This window comes from Octopus sinensis, linkage group LG10 (assembly GCF_006345805.1).
Source record: "Octopus sinensis linkage group LG10, ASM634580v1, whole genome shotgun sequence".
NCBI lineage: Eukaryota > Metazoa > Mollusca > Cephalopoda > Octopoda > Octopodidae > Octopus > Octopus sinensis.
In genome coordinates this window covers 4525646-4541958 of record NC_043006.1, presented here as the reverse complement: position 1 = coordinate 4541958, position 16313 = coordinate 4525646, and the positions used below count along the sequence as shown (strand labels likewise).

At 39.3% G+C, this 16313-nt stretch overlaps 1 protein-coding gene across 4 annotated transcripts in view; it reads left to right on the top strand.

Moving 5' to 3' along the window:
• The window catches only part of LOC115216402 (histone acetyltransferase KAT2A), a 54076-nt gene extending 38059 nt beyond the window's left edge, over nt 1-16017 (top strand). The window contains exons 10-17 of one of the 4 annotated variants that reach the window (XM_029785707.2): nt 2211-2419; nt 3018-3144; nt 5397-5507; nt 7001-7144; nt 9705-9859; nt 10167-10233; nt 12787-12871; nt 15288-16017. In XM_029785707.2, the coding sequence (XP_029641567.1) occupies nt 2211-2419; nt 3018-3144; nt 5397-5507; nt 7001-7144; nt 9705-9859; nt 10167-10233; nt 12787-12871; nt 15288-15481 (1092 nt within the window). In that variant the 3' untranslated portion in view covers nt 15482-16017. Of the gene's footprint in view, nt 1-2210; nt 2420-3017; nt 3145-5396; nt 5508-7000; nt 7145-9704; nt 9860-10150; nt 10234-12786; nt 12872-15287 lie in introns of those variants that run through there. The other 3 variants (XM_029785708.2, XR_003882073.2, XM_036506265.1) reach the window with 3 other exon arrangements.
• The last annotated feature ends 296 nt before the right edge of the window (nt 16018-16313 follow it).

Below are 16313 nucleotides of genomic sequence, written 5' to 3'. Positions count from 1 at the left end.
GTCGATTTGCTCGACTAAAGGCGGTGCTCCAGCATGGCCGCAGTCAAATGACTGAAACAAGTAAAAGAGTAAAAGATATTATATGAGACGGAGTATTATGTGTGGCACTTCAATCTATTGAAAATGTATTTATATTTTACATGCCACCAATCACTCAACATATGTTTTCACAGCATTAATCCTCAAATGATCATCACCCTGTAATTGTTTTCAGAGTTTACTAATTAAAATTAAATAAATTCATATTTTTATGAAATCGGATTTGGCAATTATTGCCAAATTATGAACGAATGTTTACCTTTTCACTTTGATTTATTGCAGTTTTACTTAGTCTGCCACCTTATGTATATACAAAGTTAAAAGATTCCTAGACACTATATCTAAGACTATAATTATCTAGGGTCCTTTCGGACAGTAAGATGTGATTCAATGGTTTTAACAGTTATTTTTAGCAAGCTAAGTGACTGCATAGCAGCGTTTTCGTCACGAAATAAGTTAAATACAAATAAATTTATGTTCTGCTACAATTACATTTACTTCTATTTATAATTCACTACAAAATAAGCCCAGAAAAGTTCAGTGAATTAAAACAATCTACATTTCCCCACCTATCAGTAGAAGTAATTTTTTTAATTTTTAAACTGTCTCATCTCCAGTGAAACAATCGATATAGATAAAAACAGCTCCCACCATACTTCCGTAGTCTCATTGTTGAAACTGACAGAGAAAGCAGTTTTATGTCTGAGTAGGTGTATACACAGTTGTCCTAGTCATGACTATATCTCCCGTATGTGGAAACTGTATATATAATAATAATAATAATAATAATGAAATTATTGTATACAGTGCTCAGGTATAGAGGGGAGAAAATCAGGTGTAGTGTTGGCAAATCTCAGGAAGCATGGAAGTTTTGAAGGATGCAGTGCTCCGACAACTAACAACTGATGCCGGCAGTTTGTTCCATGCTTCAGCAACTCTCAGCGTGAAAAAATGTTTCCTAAAGTCATGGGAGCTGCGCTATTTTCTGACTTTGTAAACATGTCCATGGGTGTTGGACAGATGGAGTTTGAAAAGGTGCTCAGAGTTATTGTTTGTAAGATGGTTAATAATTTTATGGGTGTCTGCCAAGTCAGCTGCCAGACGTCGGAGTTTCAATGTGTCCATGCCCAGGGAAGTAAGGCGTTCAGAATATGGCAAATGCCTGATGGAGGGTATTCTCTTCGTTGCACGTTGCTGAATAGCTTCCAGACAATTAATTTCCTGGGCAAGATAGGGGTTCCAGACTGGTGATGCAAATTCCAGGTGAGGTTTTACCATAGCTATATAAAGCCACAGATAGATAGCCGGAGAGCAGCTCACAAAGAACTTGGTGAGTGATGCCAAGACACCCTCAGCCTTCTTGGCAATTTTAGCAACATGTTTTGTCCAACGCAAATCTAGGACTATCTTATCCATTGTCATTTCTTTCTTGTGAGATTTGAGGGAGATTTGGTTATTAATCCACAAATTCAAACAACAGCATGAATGTTACTTTAACATGTGGGCATCTATGTCTTTTAATGATTTCACTGCACCTCTGTGTTTATATGTTGCACTGATTATACCATATGTTATTTCTGCCTAAACCTTTTCTACATATGGAACAGGACCTCTTTCCTGAAGGGATTAACATATTCTCTGTTATTTTCTGCTAAATAGAACTTCAGTTATTTTGCTAAGGCTCTTTGATTCCAGGTTTTACTTCCACCCTTGGAATTCCTTTTCTAAGTCTACAACAGATACAACTATTGGAACAAGTTCGTTAGCATAGAGGAATTTCCATAGGCAACCAGTCTTAAACTTCTGTTTTGTCCTGGAGGACGATGATATTTAGTAGGGGACTGAGAATTGAACCTTGATGAACTCCTACCTGCACACTAAATTCATTGCTTTATAGATAAGAGATTGTGTACCTGTGTGTTTTTCTGTAGGTAAGAGTTGCCAAGTACAGCAGTTGAATTTTAGCTAAATACTTCTGCAGTTGTCTTACTAGAAAGAGAGCTTGTAACTCAGGACCCAGGACAGTTGCAGTTACTTAGAGTATAGTGCTTTAAGAGTTTATCAGTATTTTAAGCAAATTCTATAATTTATCTGTGATTTTTTTTCTGAAATTTCTTGGCATGCACATTTCCTTCGGTGACGCTGATATGGATTAGTTGCTTTTTGTACAGAAGACCTTGTTTCCCACTCACGCTGCTCGTGATGAAATTGCCCGACAAGAAGAAGGTAAAGGAGTGATTGAGTTCAAAGTTATGGCTAATACATTCACTGAACGTCCAAGTCGAGAACAACTTATCTGGTTGATTGGTCTTCAGAATGTTTTCTCCCACCAACTACCCAGAATGCCTAGAGAATATATTACCAGACTGGTGTTTGACCCGTAAGTTGTGGATAGTTTTTTTTTTTTTTATTGGATGTATAACTGAATGTATTTTAATTTATTTAGACTTTTTGGACTTCTTTTGATCTTTGTAGTTATCTTCATAATATGTGAAAGAAAAAAATCTTTAGAAAGTACCAGATATACACATCCTGCCAGCCTCCCTAGCACCTGTGCCAGTGGCACGTTAAAAGCACCATCTGTATGTGGCCGATGCCAGCACCGCCTTTACTGGCTTCCGTGCTGGTGGCACGTAAAAAGCACCATCTGTACGTGGCCTATGCCAGCGCTGCTTTGACCGGCTTCCGTGCTGGTGGCACGTAAAAAGCACCATCTGTACGTGGCCGATGCCAGCTTTGCCTGGCACGTAAAAAGCACCCACTACTCTCACAGAATGGGCCTGGTGCGGCCTCCTGGCTTCCCAGACCCCGGTCGAACTGGCCAACCCATGCTAGCACGGAAAGCGGATGTTAAATGATAATGATGAATCTGGTAATCCCATATATTTAGTATTGGCAACATTGTAAACTGTATTTTCTTGAAACAGTAGGTAGATATAATTAGGGTTTTTTTTTTCAAAGTTATTTTTCTCCTTCAGGAAACATAAATGTTTGGCATTAATTAAAGAAAATAGAGTCATTGGTGGAATTTGTTTCCGGATGTTTCCAACTCAAGGCTTTACTGAAATTGTCTTTTGTGCTGTTACTTCTAATGAGCAAGTGAAAGTAAGTATCACTATACACACACACACACACACACACACACCACACACACACACACACACACACATACATATATACATATATATATATATATAGTATCCTATTACTGTTGTCCAAATGCTTCTGTAAATACAAGTGTGTATACATGTGCATCTCTTTTCCAAAACAGTGGATCTCAAAGCGGATGTAGCCCTAAAATAATAGCATGTAAATATTGGGTGTAAAATCCCTTTGAATAAAAGTTTGCTTCCTGATCATGTGGTTTCTTTTCAGAAACACCGGCACCCCAGGCTAAAGAAGGTCTTCACCCACATAAAGTGTTGTTAAGTGTTTGATGGGATATGAAAGGTTTAGTCCACTTTGAACTTTTAAACCCAAACCAAGCAATAACAAGGGAGATCTACTGTGAGCAGCTTGAGTGGCTTAAGTCAGCAATGGAAGGAAAAGGGCCGTTTTTGGTTTCAAGATGAAAGGTGTTCTTCCATCAGGATAATGCTCAGCCACACACAGCAAGGATGACATTTCAAAGGCTGGAGCAGTTTGAGTGGGAAATGATTTCCCATCCACCATATTCACTGGACATTGCTCCATCTGATTATCATTTAGTCTGCAGTCTTCAAAATTATTTGGACAGGAAAAGTATGAATTCTGTTGACAAAGTCAGAACAGTACTGCAGGAGTATTTTTTGCCACAAGTGAATTTTGGAAGCGGGGCCTTGGAAGTGCATTGTAGAAAATGAAGGAGAGTATATTTTAGATTAAAAAAGAACTGCATTATTTATGGTATGAGCCAATACATTAATTAATATATTTCTATACATATATGCATAAATATATGTTGGCTGTACAATTATGAAAGTCACTTCCCAACCACATGGTTTGAGGTTCAATCCCACTGCATGGCACCTTGGTGTCTTCTTAAAGGCCTTGGGTCAACAAAACCCTTGAGTTGATTTAATAAACCTAAGCTGAAAGATGTCCATCAGGTATCTGTTTGAGTTTCCTTGTCATGACATCATCTGATGGTTGTAAACAAGTACCACCATCATACAAGTGGTGTCATTCATTTCCAATCTTTTGTATGAGGGAATATTATTTTACTTGGAAACAAGTGACGGGGTTGGTGTCAAGAAACACATCCAAGCATGGAAAGTCTATCTGTTTCAACAAAATCCATCTGACCCATTCAAGCATGGGAAAGTGAACATTAACCCTTTCATTACCAACCCGGCTGAAACCGGCTCTGGCTCTGTAGTACAAATGTCTTGTTTCCATAAGTTTTGAATTAAAATCTTCCACCAAACCTTAGTCACAATTCATGTTCCTAACACTAGCTGAATGATAACTAAGTTATTTTACTAGATTCTTTGTTATATTTAAAATTAATTGAAAGAAACACAGAGCATCTCAAAATAAATGCAGTAACGAAAGGGTTAAGCTGACAATGATGTTACAAACATACACACACACACCAATATTTTTGTGTGGCGTGGATTAATTTGAATGTGATGTAAATAAGTAACAAGTTAATAAGACTTGCAATAAAGTTTCAGATAAAATTTCTTTTCTGTTAGTGCTGACTGCATTTAGATGGGGCATTAACTGTTAGTGTAATTGTAATTAGATGGTGGTTGTGGCTCAAAATGCTTTTTAATTAGGCTATGTCTGATGAGTCCATGGAAAAGTGTGCCTATGTGTTGGGATATGCAATTTTGATTGTGTTCCTGTTAAAGTGTTTCTAGTATTTGTGAAGTTTGTGTTAGCATTTACAGAATAGAATATATATTTCTCCTATGTCTCAGCTACTTAGTGAGCAATTCAGTATTGAATTTGCTACCAATCTAAGCACTAATATGCTAATTGGAATTTGCAATTTGCCTATGGTGCTATGTTTGACGGGCATATTTGCTGATGGTCAGACGGAAATGTTCATAGTTTCTGAGGAAAGTTCAGAATAGAGCAGCAGCTCGCAGTAGAGATATCATTCACTTTTCTTCTTTGGCATACAAAAAGATAGTAAGAAAAGGCATGTTTGCCTTTGTCGCTATATTTACATATCCCAAGTATAGAGGGAGGGAGACAGAGTAGACTTTGTCACTCAAGCATTCAAATTGATGTCATTGTTTTATATGCAGTATTTTATCAACTTGGAGAATGCATTTATGAGCCTAGTGTTGGTTATGTTCAATTTTTATTGACTATTTAATTTTCAAGAATATTTGCCTTTATTTTAGACTTCTGTATGTAATTTTCAGGGATATGGCACTCATATGATGAACCACTTGAAAGACTATCATATCCAACATGGTATCCTTCATTTTCTCACATTTGCGGACGAATATGCAATTGGTTATTTCAAAAAGCAGGTAGGATTACTTTGATATTATATTTCTATCTTTCAGCATTAACTTTTTTGGAAAATTTTGTTAAAACAGCAAACTCTTAAATTTAACAGGTTAGCATGTAAACCAGCTCTATTCAACCTGTTTTATGTTTAAACTGGCTGGATCTGACCTTTTACGCCTTCCTGACAAAATCTCAAAGTTACGACTTAATGCCAGATAAAGCTATTTCCACTGAAATACGATTGTAAATACTAAAAATACTGTTCAATCTCTTGTGAGATACCCCCTCCTTCCTGCCTTCTTTCCAAGGCGCAGGCATGGCTGTTTGGTAAGAAGTTTGCTTCCTAATCACATGGTTCTGGGTTCAGTCCCATTGTGCCGGTCCTTGGACAAGTGTCTTCTACTATAGCCTCAGGTTGACCAAAGCCTTGTGAGTGGATTTGGTAGACGGAAACTGAAAGAAGCCCATGTAAAAAGCACCATCCGCTCGTGGCCGTTTGCCAGCCTCATCTGGCACGTAAAAAGCACCCACTACACTCATGGAGTGGTTGGCGTTAGGAAGGGCATCCAGCCGTAGAAATATTGCCAGATCAGACTGGGCCTGGTGTAGCCTTCTGGCTTCCCAGACCCAAGTTGCACTGTCCAACCCATGCCAGCATGGAGAGCGGACGCTAAACGATGATGATGATGATGTGTCTGTGTTTGTCGCACCACTACTTGACAGCTAGTGTTGGTATGTTTATGTCAAAAGAGACTGATCAAATAAGTCTTGGGTTTTAAAAATATATGAGGAGACCTATTGAGTCAAGTACGTCAACACCAACATCAAAATAAAAATCAAATGGAAATTGTAGTTAAGATACCCGTGCCAGTGACACATAAAAAGCACCATCCGAACGTGGCTGATACCAGTGCTACCTGATTGGTGTCCGTGTCTGACAAGTAAATAGCACCAACCAATTGTGGCCGTTTGCCAGCCTCCTCTGGCACCTGTGCTAGTGGCACGTAAAAAGCACCCACTACTATCACAGAGTGGTTGGCGTTAGGAAGGGCGTCCAGCTGTAGAAACACTGCGAGATCAGACTGGAGCCTGGCACAGCCTCTTGGCTTCACAGACCCCGGTTGAACCGCCCAACCCATGCCAGCAAGGAAAACGGATGTTAAATGATGATGATAAGTGGAGTTGATTTGTTCAACCAAAAATTCTTCAAAGTGATGCCCCAGCATGGCCACAGTCTAATGACTCAAGCAATTAATAGATAAGAGATTTGAAGTAGGGATTTATATTTTTTTAATTACTGATTGGCTTCAGCAAGTAGCAGTTCCAACTTGGGAGGATCTACACTTGAAGACTTACAAAATGTAGCAGAAGGAAAAAAAAAATCACCATAACTTCTCTTAATTAAAGAAATTAATTTCATTTTTCACTCTCTTCAAGATGTTCACATTTTGCTGTATATTTTCAATGGTTTAAAGAAAGAAAAAAATTAATAATTTGATTTGTTTTTGCTTAGGGCTTCTCAAAGGATATCAAGTTACAAAAATCTGCCTATTTAGGTTATATCAAAGACTACGAAGGAGCAACTCTTATGGGCTGTGAACTAAATCCCCGTATCCATTATACATGCTTTTCACAAATAATTCGCCGACAGAAAGAGGTAACATTTTTCAAAGTCATTTTTGTTTGCTTTCTAATGTTTTATATGCATTTGAAATGGGCTGCTCTTCTCCCAAAGAGAGGCAACTGTCTTATTCTTAAATTCTTATAATATGATTTCTTATGATGCCATTCTTTTTTAAACTTTATTTTATTTGTTTGTATTTAACTGCCGTGAAAATTTCTTATTCACTTGTCAGAAAACAGTTTTCAGTATAGTAGCTTGTTTGAATACTTTACCTGCATATGCTTTTGAAAATGACATATATTGCATGACAGCTGGTAACTAGTTCTGAAGATGAATTTGAAAGTTTTCTTTTAACATGTTTAAAAAGTGAAAGAAAATGTTTTGGTTTTACCTTATATAGACATTAGCATTTCGGATGTGAGTAGCAGTGAAAGTGAAGGAGGAAAGAAAGAGTAACGTTAGGGTTTATTGAGAGAGAGAGTAGAAAGGGTGATGGAAGGGGTTGTGTAGGAGAATTTAATGCTATCTCGAGTTAGGTGGGTATAGGAAGACGGTGTGGAGAAAATGGGATGAGAAAGGAGGAAAGATAAGGATAATGAGGGTCTGAAGAGGTTACGAGAAGATCATTATAGGTTAAAGAGGTGTTGAGGGTTTGTGGAGCCAGAAAAAGAGAGATGAGAAGGTGTTGAAGAGGCAGGGAAGCTGTGAGGAGATGACTGAGAGAGAGAATTTATCAGAGTTATACTACAGCTGTTCTTGTTGACTGGGACTGTTCTAAAATATTGTAGAGACGAACTCTTAAATTCCCTTCGTGCTTTCTCTATGTAAATCTCTCAATCCTGTTAGAAACTCTCGTAGAATGGTCGTATATTGTGAACGAGGTATTTTAAGTTGTTCTGTTGCTTTCACCTGTCAAGGTAAAATTGGTTGCTTGTTCTGTTTTTTTTACATAGATTTACAAAATACTGAATCCTCTACATTGATTTCATGTCTCAAGAGTTGAATTTGTGCTTCATTTGGCCCCTTAACTTAGAGACTGTACAACTCCCATTAGAAAAAGAATTTCAAATGGTGCTCTTCATCTCTTTCATTCAAAGGTTTTGTAAGGCACAACAACAACTTAAATGCTATCTACTGCAAGAATATGCTATTTACATAAAACGCATCTGTATGCAGGGACTTTACATTAAAAAAAGGCATCAGTGAATCAGTCGTTAATGAAAGCATCAATGCAATACCAGCCCTGTGAAACCTGTTTCTGCTCAGAATCAATATCACTTAGCTTTTGTTTATAGATGGCACTAAAATATCACTCTAATTATATTTTTATACAAGTCCAAGTTCTCTTTCTCTAATTAAATCATTTATAAATAATGAAGATGATGATAATAATGATAATTTCATTAATCTACTATATAAAATCCGTTCTGTCTGTCTTTGTGTGTGTCTTCTAGGATCTCGGGCATCCTCCATCCGATTGCGCTCAAATTTGATATGTCATTACTGACGATATCAGGATGTGTATAAGTCTTGATAAAATTACGAAAATTGATTCCAGGTGAGAATGCGATTGATAAAGCCGTGGGAGCATGCATTTGTACGCGCAAGTACATCAGCTGTTGCAATCGATACTATGTATACGCGAGAAAAATGCACGTTCAAGTTGTTTTGAGAAAATTTGGTTTAAATGTTTGACAACTCAGCATCGTCCATTGGACAGGGGGCATTTTGCTTGTAGATAATATCATCAAATTGTAACTGACTGCTTGAAGTACCATTTATACTTGAAAATATAAGGAGGAAAACATTTAGAAACAGGAAATCTTATAACGGGAAGTTCTTTCTAAGATGAGGCAAAACTTTGTTTCTCATACAGAAGGGGGGGGGGGGCTTAGTTCCAGCTTCCAATGTCAAACATTATCTGAACTGCAGTGTTATGTGGTTTAATATTTTACAACGATTGCAGATGTTTGTGGTGTGGGTCATTGAGAGCTAGGGGTTTCACACAGGGACACATTAGTGTCTGTGACTGACTTTTAATATCCTTGCATATAAATCTTTTGAAGGACAATGACTAAGAAGTTAATTTAGTAACATTGAAGGTAAAAGAATGAAAATAATGCCTTTCTGTTACAGTTTTGTTGTTAAGTTCTTACATGGTATCTAAAAGGCGGCAAGCTGGCAGAACCGTTAGCATGCCGGGCGAAATGCGTAGCCATATTTTGTCTGCCATTACGTTCTGAGTTCAAATTCTGCCGAGGTCGACTTTGCCTTTCATCCTTTCGGGGTCAATAAATTAAGTACCAGTTACGCACTGGGGTCGATGTAATCGACTTAATCCATTTGTCTGTCCTTGTTTGTCCTCTCTGTGTTTATCCCCTTGTGGGTAGTAAAGAAATAGGTATCTAAAATGTTATTCAAGAATTTTCTGTGTGTTATTGATGTGGAAAACGGTTTCCTGGCTTTGGTGTTGGCAGGTTGGATTATTTCTTTGCCACTGGTCAGTTATTATTTTCCCCTGCCAGTCGCTATCATTTTATGCTTGTTTGTTGTTGGTTGCTTTCTTTCTAAACAGTGTAATGTTTGGTTTTAGATTGTCAAGAAGATTCTAGAGAAAAAACAAGAACTTCAAGACAAAGTGTACCCTGGTATTAGCTGCTTCAAAGAGGGTGTCCGTCAAATTCCAGTGGAAAGTATCCCAGGATTACTGGAAGCTGGATGGAAAACTAGTCCTAATAACAATATTCAGTAAGTAAATTAGTCATTCTTATTTGTTCCATTGAAAATGGGTTGCGCAACACTAGATAGTAAATCAGGAATGTTCAAAGGACATGTGAGCATTGAATTATTACAAAAAATATAATTTTAAATTGGGAATGTTATCAGCATCCTTGGATAAAAAGACCTAGCTTAATCATTGTTGATTCAGCATTAACTAACGAAGCAATCCAATTAGTAGGGACTCTACAGTTCAAATAGATTTTGCAACTCGCTTTATGCTGTCTCTTCTACTCCTCTCTCTGTATTGAAATATTTTAGTTTGATCATTAAATAGGAAAGAGCCTGATCCTGATCCCGAACGGCTACAGTCAGTTCTAAAAATGATTCTTTTGCAAGTGAAGGTAAGTTCAACTTTGGCTATCTCTTCTAAGCATCATGTTGGCTTAACTTGTTCTCAGTGTCATCAAAAGTCGATCATTTATACTAGTAACAACTGTTTAAAAGTAGCCAGTGACAGCTTGCTATAATTTTATAACCATAAACCTTAAATTGGTCTCTTCATAAAGCAGCTATTAAAATACTTAGTTATTAATAAATTAAAAAGATGTTTGGAACTCAGTGCAGAAGACTAGCATAAATCTTTTGTAGAATTTTTGTCTTGGAAACAGGTAAGGGTTGGCAAACGACGACATCCAACCATAGAAAATCTGCCTCAGCAAATTCCATCTGAGCCATACAAGAATGGAAGATCATCATCATCATCATTGTTTAACGTCCGCTTTCCATGCTAGCATGGGTTGGACGGTTCAACTGGGGTCTGGGAAGCCAGAAGGCTGCACCAGGCCAGTCAGATCTGGCGGTGTTTCTACAGCTGGATGCCCTTCCTAACGCCAATCACTCCGTGAGTGTAGTGGGTACTTTTTACGTGCCACCGACACAGGTGCCAGACGAGGCTGGCAAACGGCCACGCTCGGATGGTGTTTTTTACGTGCCACCGGCACGGAGGCCAGGCGAGGCTGGCACAGCCACGATCGGATGGTGTTTGTTACGTGCCACCAGCACGGAGGCCAGTCGATGCGGTGCTGGCTACGGCCACGTTCGGAAGGTTCTAAATGGAAGAGTGGATGTTAAATGATGATGGTAGTAATATGCATATACCATCATCATTTCCACTCTTCCATGTTTGCAGGGGTCAAGTAGAGTTCATTGAGACTGGTTTTCTATAGTTAGATGCTCTTTGCACTCTGTCACCAACCTTCAACTGTTGTGTGATATTGAAGCAAGGAGTCGGCAACACACACCGACACCCATATATGTGTGTGTGTATATATCTATATATATTATAGAAAGATAATAGATGTATGCATGCAAAGTGCTTTTTCCATTTTCTTTCTACTAAATTCACTCACAAGGTTTTGGTCAACCCAGAGCTGTAGTAGGGAACACTTGCAGTGAACTGAACCCAATTTTAAAAAGCATGAGGCATAAATTTTTACCCTCAAAATGTTTCCATTGTCTTTTATTACTGAACAATGAGTATTTATAGGATTTACAATGGATGGCACGTAAAAGCACCATCAGAACGTGGCCGTTGCCAGCGCTGCCTCGACTGGCCTCCGTGCCGGTGGCACGTAAAAAGCACCAACCGATCGTGGCCGTTGCCAGCCGAGCCTGGCACGTAAAAAGCACCCACTACACTCACGGAGTGGTTGGTGTTAGGAAGGGCATCCAGCTGTAGAAACCCTGCCAGATCAGACTGGAGCCTAGCACAGCCTCCTGGCTTCACAGACCCCGGTCGAACTGTCCAACCCATGCTAGCAGGGAAAACGGACGTTAAACGATGATGATCTTAGATCTATGAGGTTTTATTTCACTTCACCACTGGTGTCTCAATAAAAACAGGAAATGGTCTTAATCCACTGCAGTTGGTCTTTTGTATTAAATGAGTATGGATTTTTTTTTCCTATTATTGAAGTCACATGCAGATTTATATTTATACCAACATTAAATAATGTTCTGGGTGTATGTTGACCCAATACTGATCTTTCAATTCCTAACATTATATATTTAGAAGCGTTGTAAAAGGTCACTGACCTCTCCCTCTAAGTACATAGGAATGGTAGGTGTGAAACTCACTGCACTCTTGCTGGAGGATGTACGTAGTGGCTAGTAAATCTGTGATACACCCTACCCTGTAGACTGTCTCGACATCTCTTTGTATGTTGGGTCCCTGAATTGGAAATATGTGTTCTTCACTTATAACAGTCATGGTGGATGTCTGAGAATGTAAAGTTGAAGCAGCAGAGGTTGCAAGAAATGATGCAGTTTTTAATTAGAGTTGAGGAATTTGGTTTAGATGTTTAGAGGCAAGACAGTTGTTCAGTTGACAAACGTTGTTCATTGACTGTTCACTTAATTCATTTAACACATTGTTGACTGTTTAGTCAACATCTAGTATTTACAAACTCTGCTATTAACACCTGGTTTCATCATCATCATCGTTTAATGTCCGTTTTCCGTGCTAGCACGGATTGGACGGTTCGACCGGGGTCTGGGAAGCCAGGAGGCTGCACCAGGCTCCAGTCTAATCTGGCAGTGTTTCTACAGCTGGATGCCCTTCCTAACGCCAACCACTCCGCGAGTGTAGTGGGTGCTTTTTACGTGCCACCTGCACAGGTGCCAGGGGAGTCCGGCATCGGCCACGATCAGTTGGTGCTTTTAACGTGCCACCGGCACGGAAGCCAGCCAAGGCGGCACTGGCATCGGCATGTTCGGATGGTGCTTTTTATGTGCCACCGGCACAGGAACCCTGAAAGCAAAGGTCACTTCCTTTTCCCTCCCAGCAGTTAGACACACAAAATAACACAGACTAGCTTCGTTTGTACTTGCATAAAAATCATTTTTACAGGATTGTCTAAGTTTATGTCTCTCTTTTTTTTTTTGGTTTCTTCTAGAATCACCAGAGTGCCTGGCCATTTCAAAAACCTGTAGATAAAACAGAAGCTCCTGATTATCTGGAACACATCCGCTTTCCTATGGGTAAGTTCTAGTTGACCCCTGTTTAAAGAGTTGCTGAGTGGACCGGTTGGATCTCAAACTGCTGGCTGAAGGGTCAGCTGTTCATATCCAGGCACTGAACTCATTGCCAAAAACCAGTTATCTCTCTCTCAGTAAATTAGCTTCCTCATAGGAGAACAATGAGATGGTTAATGTTTCATCCAAGATTTATAAACCATTGAACTAATATTTGAAACTTTCATTCCTGTCTGTGAATCTGGTTTATCCCAGATTCATTTCTGAAATGTTCTTGTACCCTGCATACTAAATGTAGACTGGTTTATGTAAAATATTTTGTTGCAAGAAAGAAATCTGCTGCCATCAAGAAGGTATTAGATGAACACTTTTGTTTAGATTCTCCATAATTTGTTTTCTTAAATTTGAGATTAAATAAACATTATAATCTAACCAAATGTGGAGCTAAATCACTGTTAATGTTGACCTATGGTAGTTCTGCCAATAAAACATTTGCATTGTCTTATATATCACATCATATATTCTCATTTAACATCCCTGGTCCATGCTGGCATGGTTGGCATGGTTGGCAGGATCCAATGTGCCCAACGACTGCATTCTATTCCAGTGTCTCCTTTGGCATGGTTTCTGTGGCTGGGTGCCCTTCCTAACACCAACCACTCTGCAGTGTGTACTGGGTGCCCTTCCTAACACCAACCACTCTGCAGTGTGTACTGGGTGCCCTTCCTAACACCAACCACTCTGCAGTGTGTACTGGGTGCCCTTCCTAACACCAACCACTCTGCAGTGTGTACTGGGTGCCCTTCCTAACACCACCACTCTGCAGTGTGTACTGGGTGCCCTTCCTAACACCAACCACTCTGCAGTGTGTACTGGGTGCCCTTCCTAACACCAACCACTCTGCAGTGTGTACTGGGTGCCCTTCCTAACACCAACCACTCTGCAGTGTGTACTGGGTGCCCTTCCTAACACCAACCACTCTGCAGTGTGTACTGGGTGCCCTTCCTAACACCAACCACTCTGCAGTGTGTACTGGGTGCCCTTCCTAACACCAACCACTCTGCAGTGTGTACTGGGTGCTTTTTTTGTGCCACCAGCACCAAGTGAGATTGCCTTGCAGCTTGCAAGACTACAAACCTTGAGGGAGGCAGTTGAGTCAGCTTTAAGCTGGGGATTAAGGGGGGATACAGTAAAAGAGGGGAGGAGGAAGGGCAGGGTCTTCTAGTGGAGCTGCATGGTTGTTTAGGAGAGGAAGAGAAAGATCAGTAGAAGCTGTGAAATGATAGATATTAAAGTGAGGTGTGTCGGTGGGCAAGAGGAGTGTTGCATGATTGTATAAGGGGGCAGCCTGCAACTGAAAAGATTTGGGTAGAGTTGAAGGCAAGATGAACATTGGGTCATGAGTTGGGGAAAGACAGGAGGTTGCAGTTGAGGGGGGGAGGACGAGAGAGATGACAAGTTGAAGTCGGCTGCAGGAGTGAGGGGAAGAGGTAGGTGTAAGGCATCGTGGTAAGAGGTTTGGTTTGATGGGAGGGGGGGTGGAATCAGTGTAACCTGAGTGGAAAGCACAATATACACAGCATTTCCTGAACCTGGTTTCATTGAGGTCGGTGAGTCTTCTCAAGAACCCCATATCGCCAGACATTGCAGTCCTTTTTCATAGAGATCCACCACGAGGCTCAATACACACACACACTACAATAGTTTCTGTCCTACCATTTGCAAATAATGTTCTCAGAAGTTCTGCTACTTTCCTTCTGATTGTAAGGTCATTGCTAATAGTCCTTCATGGTATACAACACCTACATTTCATTTGAGCACATGACAAATGATTTGTCTTGTAGACTTTTTCACATTAAAAGGAAATAGTGTCAAGTCAAATGATGCATTATTTTTCTCATCTAAACTCAAATTAGATTCGTCATAGAAAGTATTCCATTGTTATACTATGTACGAGTCGGGTGAAAATTGCATCTGCTTAAGTGATTTTTCTGTTTTGTTTGTTATCTGTTGTTACTGTATACCCAGTGGAGCTTGGTTAAATAAAATTACGTGAAACTGGAAGAAATTATACCTGATTGGAAATTTATTGTTTTACACATGTGTCAGAAATATGTGCAAAGGGCCGATATGTGATGGGGCTGTGTTATATTTAACTGTTTGAGAGGAAAATGTAATTCAGTCATCAATGAACGAGGGGTGCATGAACAGTTTGAACTGTGTGTAGTTGTTTCCATGGTGTCTGATTTAGCCGAGTTTCACATTTGAAATAGTTAAATAGATTTAAAAAGGTGGGGGGAAAAAAATATTAGTTTCTCCTGTCAAATGCCAAACTACACTTGGATAGGATCCTAGATATTTAATCGTGGATACAAAAGTTTATTTACAAGAATTTAGAATGAACTTTTTTTATATTTTTCAGATCTGAAAACAATGAGTGATCGTTTAAAAAATCGTTACTACTGCAACAAGAGGCTTTTTACTGCAGACATGACCCGAATTTTCACCAACTGCCGTGCCTACAACCAGCCTGACACTGATTATTACAAGTGTGCCAATACATTGGATAAATTTTTCCAAAGTAAATTGAAAGAATACAACCTGTGGGACAAGTGAACCATGCTGGGCGTTCCGGTTCAGATCCTTCCAAATCTCTGTAAAGAATGTGAATGCCTAACAACTTCAGCATGAAAGCTCTTAAGGACAGAGTTGTTAGTGGAAAGCTGCTGCTGCCACATGCCTTAGTGCTGATGGGGAACAGCAGAGGGGCAGCGTTCAGCAAGGAAGCCTACCATCGTTGGTTCTGCTATAGCTCTTTGCTGTCCCTATAGCTAACTGCTGTGTCTGAATCAAGACTCAACTATTTGTACAAATCTCAACTAATTTGTACAGCAGCTACCAATGTAACCTACACAAACTGACCAGTGCCATTGTGAAATATATATTTTGTTAAATCAAATTTGAATTTTAAGACTCTTCAACTTCATAATGCCATTCTGGTGTTTCAGTTCTTTTTCATAAATCATAACTTTCCAAGACTTCAGACATTGTTAGAGAGAAACTGATTTGTGGGAAGAGAAATAGTTTTTCACTTCATTATTTGACAATAATAAATCATTTTGTATATTTCCACATCATGAATATTTAACCACGTTTAATTTCACTGTTTTTTTTTTTGTGTGTGATAGTTTTGCAGCAATGCTTAAACTTATCAAACAAAAAGTGCAATTTATGCTAATTGTAATCAACTAAGTCTCTCTATCATGTTTTTTCTCCCTCTTTAATTTGAATAAGTGTTATACTGGATACATGAGTATCACATAATCCTTATTCATCATCATCATCGTTTAACGTCCGCTTTCCATGCTAGCATTGGTTGGACGATTTGACTGAGGGCTGGCGAACCAGATGGCTGCACCAGGCTCCAGTCTTGATCTGGCAGAGTTTC